This window comes from Taudactylus pleione, unplaced genomic scaffold, assembly GCF_031769625.1.
Source record: "Taudactylus pleione unplaced genomic scaffold, aTauple2 ptg000484l, whole genome shotgun sequence".
Classification (NCBI taxonomy): Eukaryota; Metazoa; Chordata; class Amphibia; order Anura; family Myobatrachidae; genus Taudactylus; species Taudactylus pleione.
In genome coordinates, this window is record NW_028284886.1 from 5,727,478 (window position 1) to 5,746,944 (window position 19,467).

The following is a 19,467-nucleotide window of genomic DNA, read 5'->3' on the forward strand; positions in this document are numbered from 1 at the left end:
CTTGGGGGCATGCCCGGCACTTACGGACACGCCGGGCAGCCCCCAAGCCCTGCAGACAGGGAGAATAGATGCCGGGCGCATGCGCCCGGCGTCTATTCTCCGGCGGTGACCGAGTCACCGCACATTTCTTCACCCGCGGGACACTGCGACCCGCGGGTGAAGACGGTTCCCGCAGGCTGTTAGGGCAGGGCGCTTTTTGCCCTCCTTCTGGAGGGCAGGGCGCTTTTTGCCTTCCAGAAAGAGGGCAGGGTGCCGCGCCCCGCTAAAACAGCCTAGCGGGAATGCTACCATACCTGACCAGATTTTCATTCCAACCAATCAACTAGTTGGATGGTTGGACAGAAAATCTTTATGTGTGTATGCAGCTTTACTAATGAAAAAAGACGCATCCCAATGGTTCAGAATTGACACAAAAGGGGCGAGGTTTTGGTTATATAAATATTTTTAAACTCACAAAATAACGTTGCAAAATCGTATTAAAAAGAGCAAAGAAAGACGTCCATAAAAAACATGAACAGAATGCATTGTAAATTCAATAATATGACAAATGCAGATTACAACATGGACCGAAAACTAAAGCAACTGCAAACACAATGTGGATGGATTTTTTTGTTGTTGCATACAAACAATAATTTAGATAACGTTCCCGAAAATCTGCCCATGAGAAAGGGGGTACTGCTGTCAATGGAGAAGTAAATAATGGCTGACTACAGATTATTGCTGGGAGATTACCAGCCCCCGAGCTACACAGAGATAACTGTACATGACAAGGCACACAGAAAACACGGGAATCATACAGACTGGTCCTTCCGCTGGCAGTATCCTAATTCTTACATGATCATTTTATTTTTTTCCTTTAATATCACTAGCTCAGGGAAAAAAAAAAAGAAAATAGATAAACGCCACTTTCCGACACGATCAGTCCGGCCTGGAAATAATGCATTCAGAATTAAAGGCAGCAGTTTAATTAAATGCATGAAAGGCTGACTTTTGTGATCATATTTCAAATACTCCACTGTGTTTTCATCCTTTCTGTCTCACGACTGTTCTTAATAATACATCAAGATCCAAGAATGTGTTGGATTTTTATTACAAACTCAATTAGTCCAATCAAAAAAGTGAAAAATAATTTATTTTTCATTAAAGAGACTCGGGATCCGTGGTCGGGAAGTTTCAGACACAATAGGAGGCCGTCTGAGTTTCTCCGCTCGGCTGATTAAAATGGATGAAGTGTCACTGGTGGTATCACTTGTCATATCAACTTGTTTTCTTGTGTGCGTGTTTAATGGCAATTTAGGCTGCTTCTCATTGACTGTATCTGGGAGGGTGATTTATAGTGACGCTATCTCTCCCAAAGCACAAATATCTCAGCAGCAAAGCAGATTTTCCTATTCCAAGTGTAATTAAAAATGGGATAAACTGATAACGCAGTCAGCACCCCCGCCCCCAGTTTTATTGCATTCCGATGCCTGACTAGTACCTCTGAGAGCATGCAGACTATAGCATTGGCAGACTGGGTGGACTGAACCATCTTCTATTATAGCAGCTAATATAGGGGTGAGAAGTTTATGCAGCACCTGATTTCATTGGCTATCCAGTAGTACACAGGTAAATAAGTATGTTGAGTAACATTAAAGGGGAGATGTATTCAACATTTCAGAGCAATATAGCTCTGCCCATAGCAACCAATCAGCTTTTTCAAGCTAGCATTTCTGTATCTAGTACAGTGTACAAAATGGCTGATTGGTTGCTATGGGCAACTTCACTGATGCAGGTTACGAACTGATAATGACGATGACCAACGGGCGCAGATTACTGTGTAATGAATGATTGCACCACAATAATAAAGCATGTTTAATAGTCAGCTCTTAAGGGGAGAGTGACTCATGTATTGATTAATGTGTCCTGGAAAAAAAAACAACCTTCCATGATGTACCTATGTCTTTTTTTTTTATTGTACATATCCCATGCAACTTTATTAGTTTGTTCATTACACTGTAATGGGTACTGATTGCTGAGACATTTTTGCGATCACTGTGAAGCCACGCCCCCTGTCCTAGCGCTGGCACATGTCCTCCGGTCTGCAGGAGCACAGGAGAGGCATGTGGCGGCCTTGCCGCATTGGCCACGGTTTTCGTCTGCTAGGGCTTGATTCAGAGTTGTACGCTGTGCCGCTGTTTTTGCAAATGAGCAATTACCGTTAAACTGCGCATGAATCGCACTACGCTTGCGCTAAAGCCCATCTGAGATCCAGCACGCATCGCTTACCTTCACGCAGGGTGATTGACAGGAAGGCACTGTTTGGGGGAGATAACGGGGGAGTGTAGCGCTCGTGTTATGGGCGTGTCTATGGCTGCGCATCTCCACTTCTAAAAACGCGGAAGTTTTTAGATGTTGCCCATAGCAACCAATCAGATTCTAGCTATTATCTTCTAGAAGGTGCTATGGGCAACAACTCCACTTCTTAAACCCGCACTATAGTAAATATACCGCCTAGAATCTCAGCAACAAGAGATTTTGCAAACCTCAGGTTATATGTTTGTACAAAAGGTGCTATTTTCGCTATGTTCTAGGGCCTGATTCAGAGCCGCTCGCTATTTGCGAGCGCACGCTCTGAATCAGGGCGGGGAGTTTTTTATTTTTTCCTGTCCGCTCGCTAAGCTATGGGTGCCCACCCACAACTAGTGCGAGCGGGCAGGAGATGGTCGCCATAATCGGCATTGCGAGGAGACACTAAAGTTGGGTCTCGCCACTCGCAATGCCATGTGGACTTCCAGCTCTCATAGAGCCAGAAGTCCACTACTGACATCACGAGTGATGTCAGTAGGGCTGCCCACAAACGGCAAGCATTCCTTCGGGAACGCCTCTGTTTGTTCAGCCACCCCCCCTACCCGCCTACAAAATGGGGCGAGCTGTCGATCAACATCGACAGCCGCCCCGTTTTGCTGTAAGCTCCGGAGCGAGTGAAGATCTCACTTGCTACAGGGCTTGCACGTGCATACTGGGCCACCATCGACCCACTTGCGAGTGCAATGCGCTTGCGAGCGGGTCTGAATCAGGCCCTCTTTTGTCTACTACCATTTATTGTAAAATACCATTGGCTACAGTTGTAATATGTATGGCTGAACATTCATTTCAGTGATTGTGGTAACACAGAACCTGAAACCACGCTTGCCTACTCTCCATATAATGTCCAGGAGACTCCCGAACCTCGGGTGGCACTCCTAGGTGCCCAGAAAAACAGACCAATCTCCCGGAGCCCGCACACAGCCTCCCACTTCCTGAGTGGGCAGTTTGATAGCGCAATTAGTGTTGAATAGTGTCATCATGCTCGCACCGTCTGCTTTATAATGGCGGTAATAGCAGTACTGTAAAGTGTATTGCGGGGCCACACTGACAAGGTCACGCCATCATGCCCCCTGACCGCACCACGTCTGCCGTATTGCCGGCCTGGTGTTCTCCTGGAGGGGGCAGCTTGAAAGATGGTAAGTATGATTTAAACGCAATGGGGCTAATTCTGGGTTGGGAGAACTGCAAAAAAAAAAACAGCCAGTAACTGTGCACATGGGTAACACCATGCTGCGCTGCGGGGGGGTGACAGATGTAACATGTGCAGAGAGATTTAGATGTGAGAGGGCCGTGTACAAACTCAAACCTAAATTGCAGTGTAAATATAAAGTTATGTAGCAATTGTGGGCTACATGCAATAGCAGCCAGTATTTACCCTGCATGCAAAGACAATAAATGTATTTTCACCCCTTGCAATGTAGCATGGTTCGTCCCAGGTACAAAGTTACTTGCGTTTTTACTTTGAACCCAACCCTGAACCAATCCCATTATTATGTTTTGCGTTAGGTTTTGCGTAGCTGGCACGGCCACCTTACGTCCACCATGCAGCTCCTATTAATTGGGCACAAGGTGCTTTAATACAGAACGTGCAGAGAGCGCTGTTTTCATGTCATGTGCTACATCTCCTGCAGTCAGTGTAAGTGACATAAATGTATAAGGACAATGCATTTAGCAGACTGTGACTCCTAATAACATGTACCACTGTCTTCTCAGGCACTCCTCCAGCTACCGGTACGGGGACACTACAAATTACATTAGAAGACGTTAATGACAACGCACCGATCATCTACCCGACCTCAGCAAAAATGTGCGAAGACACGAAAGATCTCAATGTCGTCACCTTGGGGGCATGGGACCGAGACCTGCATCCGAATTCTGACCCATTTAAATTTGACTTGGGCAAACAAGCCGGATCAGATAAAGCCTGGAAAATAATCCAGCTGAACAGTAAGTGTCACTACACCTCATGTAACAGTATGCCCTGTGCTTTCCGGTACACCCGCGTACAGGCAGCGGAGGCGGCTGTCCTCTCGTCAGGTCCGTGGGGGAGGAAGGGAGCGAAGTGATGCAAACCATGTCATATTGGCCCTGACCCTCTCTTTATGGACCCGCGGTTCCCGGTGTTCTCTCCCCATCCTGCCTAGTTCACTATGCAGTGGACTGGATGCGGGCGTTCCACCCACTCTTGCGGGGGTGCGGGGGACTACCCGAAATTTTGTGAGTCTCCCGTCCCTTCTGTGAGTGTTGGTAAATGTTTTGTGGTCCCTTTGTTTGCACAGTTTGTACTGTAGTCTGTTATGGGGTCTCTGCTCATTTCATCAAGCAACGGAAAGGTTGCTAACTAACACCATCTTGAGATGGCATCAATTCTACCCAACAATGGGGGGACCAATGAAGTCGGAGAGGTTTCAATAGATTCCCTCTTGGTCAAATGAATCCTTCGCCATCATCGTCAGGCTGTCAGTGAGGAGGAGAGATCCTGGCAAGATAAATCTGGGGCGCAATTGCAGTATGTATCGCTGCCATATGCAGCGTTACATATTGTTCCCATTACACCACCAATGCCAAACAGACCCCTAAATCTGGGCATCTGGGACCTTTAACAGTGCGAGAGCATGTTTCCCAGAACATCTCACAATCTCAAATATATACACTAGTGTTCCAGCTACAAGATATGGAACACATAGGGGGAGATGTATCATTCCTTGGAGAGAGATAACGTGTAGATGTCGCCCAAAGCTACAAAATCGGCTTCCAACTGTCATATATCTACAGTAGCACAGGGGTCTATTTACTAAGCAGTGTTAGGAGACAGAGTGAAAAGTGATAAGAAAGTGATAAGGTGCCAGCCAATCAGCTCCCAACTGTCATCTCACAGGCTGTGTTTGAAAAATGACAGTTGGGAGCTGATTGGCTGGCACCTTATCACTTTCTTATCACTTTTCACTCTGTCTCCTAACACTGCTTAATAAATAGACCCCTTTATCTTTGATCAAAGCTTTGTCTCTCTTACAGACTGCAAAGTCCCAGAGGAACAGATTTGAGACATATTGCTATACTGTACATGACCAATATAAAGTGTATATTTACACATTATGGTGTCAATCCAGTTAGGTGCGAGTCGGGTCCTACGAGCTGTTCGCACAGGGAACTCGCACTGCCAAATACACTGTAATCCAATTCCAAACTCGCTTCGATGTTCTACATGAAATTCACGTTTTTTCTGCGCATCCCCCTGAGGGTGTGAAGCGGTAGGGAAAATAGTTATCTTTAGGTAAAAATGTCGGGACTTGCTTCAGAGCTCAGGCCCTTCCAATGACTAATTAGGTAATTAGAAGTTTTCAGTTAGCTTAACTGGTCTAATAATTACATATCATTATTGTGGTTAAAAAAAATGGCCTCAAATTAATCCAAAATCAACTTTTTTTTCATTAGTTTAGGGACCCCAAATTTATATCAAGTATTTTTTTTTTATGAAAATTAATTATAATTTATTTTGAAAAAAATGAAAGTGGCCTCAAATAACTTTTTTTGAATTTTTCATTTAATTTGTTTATGATTAAACAAAAAGTTTGCTTTTTAACATTAAAAAAAACAACAACACACACTCCAGCCATTGACTCCATTTAAAAACTTCCAACACTTTCCTTATGCCCACTAACATCCTTCTATATGATTCTGCTAACAACGTTGTCACTTTTTTGGTGTCCAGGATGATCTCCCCACTTTTTCAAGTACTTCTCCCAGGACGCATTTTGTATCAAAATCAAATACACTCGATGTGATTACCGCGATTAGGCATTTCTAATTGGATCTCGCATTTCTCGGGTGTGCACATACGTGCCATGTTTGTGAGTTTCATGAAACAAAGTGGCTTTTACAAACTCGCACCTAATTGGATTGACCCCCTGCAGTGGCAAACGCAGGATTTCCAGAGGGGGGTTTCCAAATGCTTAATTTTAGAGTGAGTGTGGCCTGTCAATGAAGAGGGCAGAACTAGTACATACAGAGTGTATTGTGTGTATTAATTCCAGCATATACAGGACCAGTGATCACAGTAAGCCATTATATGCGGCAGTAGGCCATCCTGCCTGAGCTTAATGGATTTATTTTAGATGTGGGCACCATTCCAGCCTATTGGAGCAAGTCCGGGAGCCTGGAGGAGCAGCAGAAGAACCTAGCACTGCCCTGGACATATATGTACATATTGGGCTCTATAGCAGTACATCTCTAACAGTGCATGATTTCCAGATCTTCTAGTTGGTGCACAGGTTATTTATTACTGGCTGATACATGTTAAAAGATCCACAGGTGGTGCTAATTATTTAATTTGTGATACTGAGAAGAACGTGCAGCACTAATAACAATCTACTATTTCTTATTGTGGTCATGGTGTGGGCTGGGGAGAGTGGTTTCCAGGCAGATGGAAACCCCTCATGCGTTTGCCTATGCCCTATCAATAGGATCTGTAATAATATTATTGTCACCGACGTTTTGCAACATCAGATAGCACAAAGCAATATATATGAAGCAGCTTGTTCACTATCCTACGATGCCACCTCGCCAATGTAGTCACATTTGAAAGATCCAGCACTGGGTCTTTGAGTTGTCGTTATGTGTGTTGTGAAGAGGACATGATGGGGTGACAGGGTGGTGGGGAGGGCCTCCCAGCTACACCAATCAGTTCACCCTTGGTGTATGACTAGTTCTCAAGGGGGCCTCTCTGGCTCAGAAACAGAGGCTCCCTAGACAGAAGTACTGTAGCCACCATTATTACCATCCTATAGTCCTCACTTTCAACCCCATTGCAACATTCACCCTCCGCTACAGGTTTGTGCATTGGGGCTGTGCAGTATGGCTGACGATGATCTTATAATGAACAGATATGTAATCACCCAGAACAGCCTATATTGGTGATGTGGAGCATGCACGGATAATAGATTCCGTCTACACATGCTCCGCAGTCCTATTGCTTTCAATCAACCTGAGCAATATGGATCACACCTCTTAGCTATGGCTGTGTTTTAGATCATTAGCTTTGCCTTGCACATAGCAATAATTCTAAGAATTGAGGGCCTGATTCAGACCCGCTCGCGAGCGCTGAGCGCTCGCAAGCGGGTCGATGGTGCCATAGTGTGCATGCGCAAGACGGAGGGCGCTCCGTCGTGCGCATGCGTGATTCCCGAATAGCGACGGCCGAGCCGTCGTTATGGGTCTTGCACCAAAGGGGGCGTGCTGTCGATTGTTAGTGACAGCACGCCCCCTTTGGTGGGCGTGCCGGGGTCGTTGCTGCCCAGACGGAGGCGTTCCCATGGGAACGCCTACCGTCTGGCGCCAGCCCCACTGACATCACTAGTGATGTCAGTGGGAGTGCTTTTGGCTCTGATAGAAACAAAAGCACTCCTGGGCTTGCGGCAGCGAGACCCTACCACAGGGTCTCGTCGCAAGCCCGATGGTCGCGATGGTCTCGGCCATTGCGACCATCTTTTTGGCCGCTCGCATAAGCTGTGGGTAGTCACCCACAGCTATGCGAGCGTCGAGGAGGCCGCTCCAATAACAAGTAGGAGGGCCCTGATTCAGAGCGAGCGCTCTGGTCAGAGCGTCCGGCTCTGAACCAGGCCCTGAATACGATTGCTCCACAGGTTAGGAGTGTTGTGTGTGTGTTGGTAGCTAAAGCTAATCTCATCTGACGTGATGGTAACCAGCGCTTACTTGCACCGCACGTAAATGGAGCATGCAGGGATGCAATGGCCTCCCACGGCCGCAGGCGTAACCAGATCCCGGTTATTGTAAGCAATAGGTTCCATCCCTTTAACAGATTACTAGCAAAAGCACTGATGGATAAAGGTCCTGAAATCGTGGTCGTGACAGGTATACAGAAAGCTTCATTTCTGAATGATTCTTCCTCACTGGCTCAGCAATGTGTGGAAACAACAAGATATAAACCCTATTTTATGATTTGTCATTGGAAGGAACATAAAACTAGGAGCAGTGTGACAATGGGAGGAGCAGCCCGATCCTTCACGTCCTAAATATCTGGGAACCAAACTGGCAGACATACCGCACCACACCGTTAAGTACTCCAGCAATGAGAATACCACCTGAGTGAAACACTTAAGCATAGTCCGTCATGGCATTAAGAAGTTTAACCAGGTGAGAGATCTGCCATGATTGGACTTGTAGTCCCACAACAGCTGAAGAGCCACAACCTGTATAGATTGGTGAGTCATGGAATGCCAGGAAAATCCTTCTCTCATATACCGAAGCATATTGCATTAAGAGTCATTTACAATTTAAAGTAGAACTAATTTGATATTCACTGCCGTTTCAGCCCGACCACATAAAGCCATTTTTAATCCGCCTGTAAGAACCTTTTTGAAATGATTTTTCTAGCCAGGGAATTGCACATCTGGTTAAATAAAGCAGTTATACTAGTGTCTATTTTCAGGTTTTCTTTTCTCTCATTCTTGCTCTCACTTAAGTTTCCCGATAAGTCACAGAAACTCGCGTCAATTAAATCTCCTGTAAAAGAAGACACAGAGCAGAAGGGAGAGTGAGCTGAACTGCCGGCTCCCTATACGGGGAGAGGTGAAAGTACATTTCTTAGGAACACGTGCCCGGCTACTAGACACTCTGCGCTCCGTCTCCGAGATTCATTGTGCACTTCTGTCAATTTAAGATTTCCTTTTGTATCCTGTAAAATATGACAGGGAAGAGGACAGGATAGTAATGTCTTCAGATAAGAGATAAACACTCTCAGTAATAGGAAGTCACACGGAATCTTCTGCGGGGCCTCCGCCGAGCTTCTGCACAGATAAAGTTTTGTCGGGAAAAGTTTGAGTCTTTGTATTTGTTTTGTCTGATGCTGTATTAACGCTGCGCCTGTGGATTTTTCTGCAGATACCCACGCACAGGTCAGTCTTCTTCATAACCTGAAGAAAGCCAATTACAATCTGCCAGTGGTGGTGACGGACGCCGGGAAACCTCCTCTGACGTATAGCACAGACGTCATGATCCAAGTGTGCTCCTGCAAGAAAGGCAAAGTGGACTGCAGTTCAGCCAGCGCCCCCCACCTCAGCATGGCCGTCGCCCTCCTGTTTACACTCTACAGTCTGTTCTGTAAGTTACATGCTTAGTGATGTTTATCGGTCACCATACACTTTCCTTAAAGGGGGCTGTCCAGCTTCAGGAGACTTTACATTGTCCGCTCCTTCCTGCCCTCCAGGGCCATATAAACAATGGGGCGGATGGGACTACAGCCTGTGGCATCTACATAAAAATAGGCCCCTCATCATGACAACCGGTCGGCCACAAATCATGAGTATTAAAATTGTATTTCTATTTTCCTTAGAAAATGCTGCAGTTGTGCAGAGGGTGGGGTGTGGGAGGGGGGTACTGTTTACGCAGGCCCATCCCCCGTGGCACTTCTTACCTGTCAGAGGCAGCAGCCTTTCTACCCAGCCCAGAACACGCTGTTGTGTGCTGGGCTGTGGAGGGTCCAGACCACCTCCTTTCCCTGCGTAGCATGGTATTTTTAAATATATATATATATATATATTTTATTTATTTTTTAATAGGGGGTGTGGCTGGCCATGTCTACACAATTTTGCCACGCCCCCAGTACCTGGGCCTATCCCCGCTGTTAATGGGCCTGTCCAGGCTTATGTGGCTCTTTTATCCAAGATAAGGCCTCTCCAAATCGCTTTGGTAAATACTATGCATTTTCTTGCCTTCTGTGATTTTTAGCTGCTGTGTGCCTTTATATATATATTCTCTCTGTGGTGACGTGCTCTCTTCTGCAACTTTTTTACCATAACTTTTAAATCCAGGTAGAAGCTGTTAATTATCGCTGCCCTCGGATAGACACAAAGCCGCTCTGTAGACATGACTGTATTATAGTGTCTTTGTTGTCTTGTGTGAAATGGATTCCTGAACAGAGCTATTTTAAGACATGAGGGGGGCCTGTAGGCCCATTTTAGGTCCATTGGGTGCATGCATAAAAGTGGCAAACACACTGGCAGACTTAGCTGTACATATACTATACTGTATATAGAAGATGATATGGCGCCACAGCTGGGTAACACATTGCAATGGGTGCAAGGTGGGCAGCGCTGACCAACCACCAACTGAGGAGGCCAATGTGCCCTGCCCACCTTGCACCTATTATAGATATGCCACTGGCCCAGAGTAATATCCAGGAGTCTCTAGTTCCTTGCCACTAAACTCTTATAAATATTAGGCCAGCCTATACTCCTCACTGTCCAGATTCAGGCAGGACTGTCCCAAATTAAGAGCTACATGATGCCATGTACCCGGAGGTATCTGTCACAGTGCCATAGCCCACCATGCTCCGGCACGGGCCGATTCAGACACTGCACACGGACCCCTTCCCATCACAAGACTCGCCTGCATCTAATACCTTGAGCATCCAGTATCAAGTCAGAATGTCCGCATAAGCATAGCTTTAAGAGGGGGTGATGTATCCAGCAGAGAAAGAAATGGAGAAGTTGCCCATAGCAACCAGTCAGCTTCTTCGTATCATTTTATAGAATGTACTTGATCAGTGCTACTTCATAGCTGATTGGTTGCTATGGGTAACCAGTCCACCCTTTTCACTGCCTGATACATCAAACTCGAACACTTCTAATCCATTAATATTGTTGTCAGCGTTCCTCAGGGGTACACGCCATGCGCACTTACAAAAGCTCCAAATTCCCACGCCATAATCTCTGGGGGATTTGCTGAAGCCCTCGCACAGGGCCAGAACTTTGGAACGATAAAAACAAATATGAGAACTGTAGAATTACCACCATTTGCCAAGTTTGTGTCTGTCGTTGTAACTAAAGGTGCAGAGAGATCACGCTCCAATTGGTGTGATGTGTTTAATTAATGACTTGCCAGCCAGGTGACCCGTAACACAGAGTTGTGTGTGTGTATGTGTAGTCATGAGAGATTACAAGCTGTTAATTAAGCCTGTCAGGAGGTCACCACTGCTAATATTCTCTAACAAACTCCTCGCACACTGGGTGTTCCTCTACAATGAAGGGGGGTATCCACTAGGCGATTTGGACAGGCGATTGCACGATAACGGCGTTGTTATCGTGCAATCGCCTGCAAATAGCCCACAAATCGGGCATTTAGATGTTAAAAACTACCAGCGATGCGCGTGCCCGCTGGTCGTTTTTTTAACATCTATCATCGCCCGAACATGACAGTCAACCTGACGACCGCCTTCAGGTTGCCATGTTCGGGGATGATCGTTCAGTGTATGCACTCCACCCCTAGGGGGATGACGGCACTATTACGATGTCGTAATCGCACAGTTGTCCCCATATCTAGTAGTGGATGTGCGGCAGAATTAACTGTGACTATCATAGAGAAACACATGAATTCTGTGTAATCCAAACCACTAAACACTAACTAAAAGCAAGCGAAATCTAATGGTTGTATAGGGAAATATAACGCAGGCTGCAATAAAACACTAAATAGTAACCACACTTTTATCCTGTATCTTTGTTTAACCAGCATAATTGTCTTGCTCCACTGATACTGGGCCGGATTAGTACATATAGTTTTATTTCTCATGGATAATGAAGACAGCACGCACAAGACCGTAATGAATACTGGGTCATTATTAAAGTGCCAGACGTTCGCTCTCCCTACTTCTGTAACTGTGCTGCAGTCATGGCTCAGAACACATCGCATAATTATTTTAATAATGTTTTTAACATCGTTATCTAATCATCTACTTTCAGGACTATAGATCATTTTTAAAAAGATAACTACTTTTTTTTTTAATAATGTGATATTGCAGGGTAACTGGGGGAGGGTTAGGTTTAGGGTTCCCGAGGGGGGGGGACTTAGCGTTAGGCACCCCCCTAGGAGGTTAGGTTTAGGCTAGGGTAAGGGGGGTCGGCGTTAGGCACCCCCGAGAGGGACCTAGGGTTAGGCACCCCTCCAGGGGAATTAGGTTTAGGCGGCGGGGAATGGGAGATTAAGTTTAGGCACTGGGGGGGGAAGGTTAGGGTTAGGCACCCCTAAGGGAGGGTTAGGGGGTAGAAATAGGTTAGTCAATACTTACCTTAGGACGATCAGGATTTCCTCCTCTGCCGAGATGCCGCTGTCGGGATTCCATCCGCCATCGGGCCGGGTCCGGCGGTAAGTCATACCAATTCTATGGGGGGCGATTCAATTCAGTGCAATGTGAATATCGCCGGGAAGGCGTTCCCAGAGCTATTCAATTATCCGCGCTGTTAAGTCTTTCTACAGGGTTTCTTATCGCACCCTCCTGAGGTGCGAGCTGAAATCCGACTAATTGCCAACCGTGAATCTGTTTTCCGGCTTAGCACGGTGTTAACAGCCTCGCGGATGGCACTTTAATCTCGGAAACCGGCATTCTCTGACTTAAGTGTTTCTAGTCGGACTTAACGGTGCGGTATATTATACTGCTCTGGTAACTCCTTCCCAGCGCTATTCACATCGAGTTGAATTCAATCGCCCCCATTGTTATCTAAAGCAAAATGATATGTCGACTCCAAAGACAGAATCTGCAACCAATGTGCGAAATCAAAATATCATATCGTCTCCAATGCACATAAATGACTCTAATATAATTAACATTAAGTTGTGTTGAATCACAAAATGTAACAAAAATAGAGCCCCTGGTGTATTGCTGTATGATGTATGGTATAGCAGTAGTAGTAAGTCACAGTGGAAGATTACATTGTCAGTAGCATGGGAATATCCAATGGGTGCAGGAAGTGCGGTGCCCACGGAGTCTGGTGACAGTGCTGCAGAAATCACCAGGAAAATGGTCTGGTCGCCATTTTCCCAGAGATTCGTGCAGTAGAGAAATCATTGGGAAGATGCTGTGGGTGCCATGTTCCTGGAGACCTGCAGGAGACTCTGGCACAGTAACAGCGTCTACTCTGCTACTGCACCGGCGATAAGGGTGGGGGATGTGGGAGGGTATTGCTGCTCTTTTAAACCACCCCTGGTTGTGAATACAGATAGTGCAGTCCTCACTGTGATTACAGTTAGGGCTGAGGCCACCGCATTCACTGGAGGGTACAGTGATGGCAACGTAAGGCAGGTGTGGCTGTTGAGCAAATGGAAAGCTGACAACACCAATTTAAATAAATATATGTAGAATTTAAATATATATATAAAGAATATAATTTTCACTGATTAAAAATATTTATGGACTGACCCAACATTCACGTAGTTTTAAAATGTGCCAAAAAGGGAGCACCTATAGGGCAAAGGGGCTTATTGCATTCGGGCACAAAGTGGTTATCACTGAGAATGCTTTATGTAGTTTAATAGTGTAATTACAGGATCCATTTTTTTTTCTTACTAACTGGCAAAAAAAATATGATTAATGTTTTACTGTCTGTGAATTTACCGCCTGTTGGGAAACATGCTTAATGCAGGCCTTAAACCCAAGGCCATCTGATTAATCTGTGAACCAAAACAGCTCCCACTGATCCCAATAGCTGATGGAAAACGCATCTCCGCCTCAAGGCTACAGCCAGGTGCATTGCTCATCCTAAGCAGCCATTTAACTCTTCCTTCCTGGTTCCTTGATCTCTTTCCGTCTAGAGAATTCTAATTTGAGCATGTAAGGTATACGTTACCCATAACACATGTCACATCATTTGCCACAAAAGCTAATTGTCTAGGTTAGGAAGCACACGGACACGGGTAACCCGAATAAACCAATCCAATTTTTCAGATGGCTGTCTGAAGAACCCATAGTCAGTCCCGCATACTTAGCTACCAAAGACTAGAGAGAAACTCTAATACAGTATGTCATTTAACATTGCCGGTTGGCCAGTATGACACTCGTCATGACTTCAAGATGTCAGAATAGGTTTTAGTCTTTTTGCCAGGGGAGCACAGGGCCCGATTCAGAGACGCTCGCAAAATGCGAGCGCTCGCTCTGAATCAGCGCGGGCGCTGGTTTTTTTAGTTGCGGCCTCATGGCTGCTCGCATAGCTGTGGGTGACCACCCACAGCTATTGCGAGCGGCCAGGATGATGGTCGCGATGGTCAAGACCATCGCGACCATCGGGCTTGCGACGAGACCCTTGTGGTAGGGTCTCGTGGCCGCAAGCCCCAGAGAGCTTCTGGCTCTAATAGAGCCGGAAGCTCTCTCACTGACATCACTGGTGATGTCAGTGGGGCCGCCTACAAACGGCAGGCGTTCGCTTGGGAACGCCTCCGTTTGTGAAGCCACCCCCTGGCCACGCCTACAAAACGGGGCGAGCTGTCGATCAACATCGTCAGCCGCCCCTTTTGTAGTGAGCCACGGAGCGAGTGCTTTTTGCGCTCGCTCCGGGGGCTCGCGCACGCCGCGCGTGCGCACTGGGCCACCATCGATCCACTTGCGAGCGCTATGCACTTGCGAGCGGGTCTGAATCAGGCCCACAGTCCTCTAGACCACAGGTTCTCAAACTCGGTCCACACAGTGCATGTTTTCCAGGTCTCTTCACAGAATCAAAAGTTAAATAAGTATAACCACCTGTGCACCTTTTAAAATGTGTCAGTGAGTAGTGAATACACCTGTGCACCTGCTGAGTGACCTGGAAAACGTGACCTGCGTGGGGTCCTGAGGACCGAGTTTGAGAACCACTGCCCTAGACACAGCCCTCAGCAATATTTCAATTCAGAGGTTAAAGATATTCCATTCTGTCTCTGGGTCTATTCATGAAGCAGAGATAAGCACTTTCCTGTGGCGAAGATGAAGGAAGAAGGGTTTCTCTCAGTTTCTCTTAATTTAAGAGAGGTCATACACTGCAGAAATTCAAATCGAATACTTAACCCTATGTCATACCATTAAATTGGAACGTAAAAGATAGCAACAGAAACAATTCTATGTTGGCAGAGAAAATAACACAACATTCTAAAATCAATAACTCTATAAGGGGCATATGTACTAAGCCCTGGAAAGTGATAAAGTGGAGAGCAATAAACTACCAGCCATTCAGCTCCTAACTGTCATGTTACAGGCTGTGTTTGATAAATGACCAACCAATCAGTTCCTGTCATTTTTCACTCTCCACTTTTTCACTTTCCAAAGCTTAATACAGTACATCAGCCCCTCAAGCTGGGTACACAGTGATAGATATGTCTGCAGATGATGCCAGTTTAATCGATATTATCACATCACTATCGCATTTATAATCTGCCCCATAGTGTCCTAGGTATTTAGTATAAAGGAATTGGTATACAGTCGCATGTTAAGCATAGTGATGTACGGTGTAATGATTAGCATTACTGCCTCACAGCACTGAGGTCATGGGTTCGATCCTCACCATGGCCCTACCTGTGCGGAGTTTGTATATTCTCCCTGTGCTTGCGTGGGTTTCCTCCGGGTGCTCCGGTTTCCTCCCACACTCCAAAAATATACTGGTAGGTTAATTGGCTCCCAACACAAATTAATCCTAGTGTGTATGTGTGTGTGCATGTGGTAGGGAATGTAGAGTGTAAGCTCCACTGGGGCAGGGACTGATGTGTATGGCCAAATATCTGTAAAGCGCTGCGGAAAATGTGTGCGCTATATAAATAACTGGTAATAAATGTGTGGCGCTGCTTACGGATATCGGACCTCTATCTTTTGCCTTTTTACTCTGATATACTTTATCCCGAATTTTGCATCTTAATTCGCTTATGGCGCCTGACACAGATTTGTACGCTATTAGCATCGCTGCTGTGACTTTTATTTGACTATACACATTATGTTGTGTTAGTGACACAAAGGGCACATATTAGTATAGTTGTACATCTGTAGCTCTCTAGCCACCATAGAACTACAACTTCCAGCATGCAGTAACCTTCGAACTTGTACCTCCGACCAGAGCCGTAACTAGACTTTTTGGTGTCCTGTGCCAGAGAGAGCATTGGCGCCCCCCCCATTTTTTAAATAGGGACATTAGACAGTGCACCTGAAAAAGGGCCATGGCCTCATGGGGAAGGGCCAGGGAAGAGATAGGGGAAGCCAGGAGATGCTGGGGATAAAAGAAGAAGTAAGAATGATAGTAAACAGGAAAATTGCCAGGCCCAAACAGTGCCCCCTGACTGCACTACCTACTCGCACTACCCTAGTTACGACCCTACCTCCGACACAGCTGAAGCCACAGATTGTGAAGTATTACACTATACTGACTAAATAGACTAGTCCTTTCTCCTCCTGTAATCCTGATCTCGTACCCATCAGGCTGACCACATGTGATCTAGTCCTTTCTCCTCCTGTAATCCTGATCTCATACCCATCAGGCTGACCACATGTGATCTAGTCCTTTCTCCCCCTGTAATCCTGATCTCATACGTCAGGCTGACCACATGTGATCTAGTCCTTTCTCCCACTGTAATCTTGAGCTCATACATCAGGCTGACCACATGTGATCTAGTCCTTTCTCCCCCTGTAATCCTGATCTCATACATCAGGCTGACCACATGTGATCTAGTCCTTTCTCCCCCGGTAATCCTGATCTCATACATCAGGCTGACCCCATGTGATCTAGTCCTTTCTCCTCCTGTAATCCTGATCTCATACCCATCAGGCTGACCACATGTGATCTAGTCCTTTCTCCTCCTGTAATCCTGATCTCATACCCATCAGGCTGACCACATGTGATCTAGTCCTTTCTCCCCCTGTAATCCTGATCTCATACGTCAGGCTGACCACATGTGATCTAGTCCTTTCTCCCACTGTAATCTTGAGCTCATACATCAGGCTGACCACATGTGATCTAGTCCTTTCTCCCCCTGTAATCCTGATCTCATACATCAGGCTGACCACATGTGATCTAGTCCTTTCTCCCCCGGTAATCCTGATCTCATACGTCAGGCTGACCACATGTGATCTAGTCCTTTCTCCCCCTGTAATCTTGAGCTCATACATCAGGCTGACCACATGTGATCTAGTCCTTTCTCCCCCTGTAATCCTGATCTCATACGTCAGGTTGACCACATGTGATCTAGTCCTTTCTCCCCCTGTAATCCTGATCTCATACGTCAGGTTGACCACATGTGATCTAGTCCTTTCTCCCCCTGTAATCCGGATCTCATACGTCAGGCTGACCACATGTGATCTAGTCCTTTCTCCCCCTGTAATCCTGATCTCATACGTCAGGCTGACCACATGTGATCTAGTCCTTTCTCCCCCTGTAATCCTGATCTCATACGTCAGGCTGACCACATGTGATCTAGTCCTTTCTCCCCCTGTAATCCTGATCTCATACATGAGGCTGACCACATGTGATCTAGTCCTTTCTCCCCCGGTAATCCTGATCTCATACATCAGGCTGACCACATCTGATCTAGTCCTTTCTCCCTCGGTAATCCTGATCTCATACGTCAGGCTGACCACATGTGATCTAGTCCAGACTGTACGGCAGCACTTTCTTAAAAGTTGTTAAATAAAGCGATTACTTGACTGATTTTGTAAAGCAATTAGTATTCATGTCCCTGTAAGCATATGAGTCGTTTACTGCTTCCTTCATTATTTTATATAGGATTGCCTTTCTCCTAACCTCCAGACATGTTCGGTATCAGCTAATGTGGTGTTTGAGTGCGCGTTGTAATTTCCTCCAGAAGGCACCAGACACGTGCTGCGTCGTTCTAGCCATGAGACAAGGAAGGTGCCACCTGCTGGAGCATCATAAACGACATTTTACCAGATTAACAATTGCAGCGACTGGTAAATCCAGTTCTTGCACATAGCACAGGACTGACCCAACGCCTGCTATGTACGTACTGTGGGACCGATTCAGTAAGGACTGGAGGTGCAACTATGCGCGCAGACGGCCGATTGTTGTGTACTGCGTATGCATTGCAATGCACATGCGCGAAGGCTCCACTGCGATCACAGAGACTGCGCAGAACCATCGCACAGTGATTGACAGGAAGTGAGCGTTTGGGGGTGGTGACGGGGATGGTCGGCGAAACGCAAGCTTGCCAATGCGTTTGAACGCCGTTACAGGGGCGTGCATAAATTAGCCACTGCGATGGCATACGCAGCTTGAGCTATCACTGCGTGCGACGAGGTTAGCAATTTATAAGTAAGGTCAGGGCTGCTGTAATTCTGCGTGAGGGGCTGATGGTTCTCAATGTCACCGTTGTTTGTGAAGGATTGCAAAGTGTTAAGGATGTGAGATAGCGGTAGTGGGAGGCAGTGGGCGTCTCTATGCTGGCAGTGTGACGGCATTGCGATTGCAATCATTACCATATTTTTGCAGCAGACCTGCGTGTGATTATGGAGCTGCGATCGCAATAGCCATCCTTGCTGAATCAGACTGTATTTGTCATCGGATCTCTGTTTATAGTATAGAAACCACATTTTTTTTTCTTCCTTCTGCTAAAATACAAACATGTAAATCAGAAATAAATGTATATAACAAAGGAGAATGTAGTATGTACTAAATTTAATTCAAACATCAGTCAGTCATATACAGTAACCAGCGATTTAATAACTGTGAAGAAGTTCTTCTTTTACAGTCTGGAATAGACTGAATGTGGGGAGGGGCACTAGACTGCACACCCTCATAGTAATGAAAGGTGCCATCATTCTGAGATTTTAAAGTAATATACACAGGAAAAGAAATTGCAGATGCACTATGCGATCATTACTGTTCAAATGTAAATGTATATTGTAATTATATATCATATCAGAGGCAGTTAGCATATCGTTGGCCAAGGATACGGGCCTGCCCACCAACGTCAAGGTCACCTCGTCGAGCAGGTCCCTACACTCTGGGGTTTGCATCTGAGACATATAGCACCCCCAAAAGATAGCCCAGCCAAAGACCTCCACGGGGCATAACAGGAAAAAAAGGGTGACAGTGAAGTGTTATAAAGTATAAGGTATGTGAAGGTAGCTAATAAGTGCTATAAAGTATCAGGTGTGTGAAGGTAGCTATTGAGTGTTATAAAGTATTAGGTGTGTGAAGGTAGCTAATGAGTGTTATAAAGTATCAGGTGTGTGAAGGTAGCTAATGAGTGTTATAAAGTATCAGGTGTGTGAAGGTAGCTAATAAGTGTTATAAAGTATCAGGTGTGTGAAGGTAGCTAATAAGTGTTATAAAGTATCAGGTGTGTGAAGGTAGCTAATGAGTG

The 19,467-nt window shown here is 45.9% G+C and overlaps 1 protein-coding gene across 1 annotated transcript in view; it reads left to right on the forward strand.

Annotated features, from left to right (window-relative positions):
- CDH13 (cadherin 13) overlaps positions 1-19,467 on the forward strand; it is an 870,720-nt gene that overhangs the window by 831,804 nt on the left and 19,449 nt on the right. The window contains exons 12-13 of the mRNA XM_088449431.1: positions 4,063-4,296; positions 9,250-9,468. Of these exons, the coding sequence (XP_088305557.1) occupies positions 4,063-4,296; positions 9,250-9,468 (453 nt within the window). The remainder of the gene's footprint in view (positions 1-4,062; positions 4,297-9,249; positions 9,469-19,467) is intronic.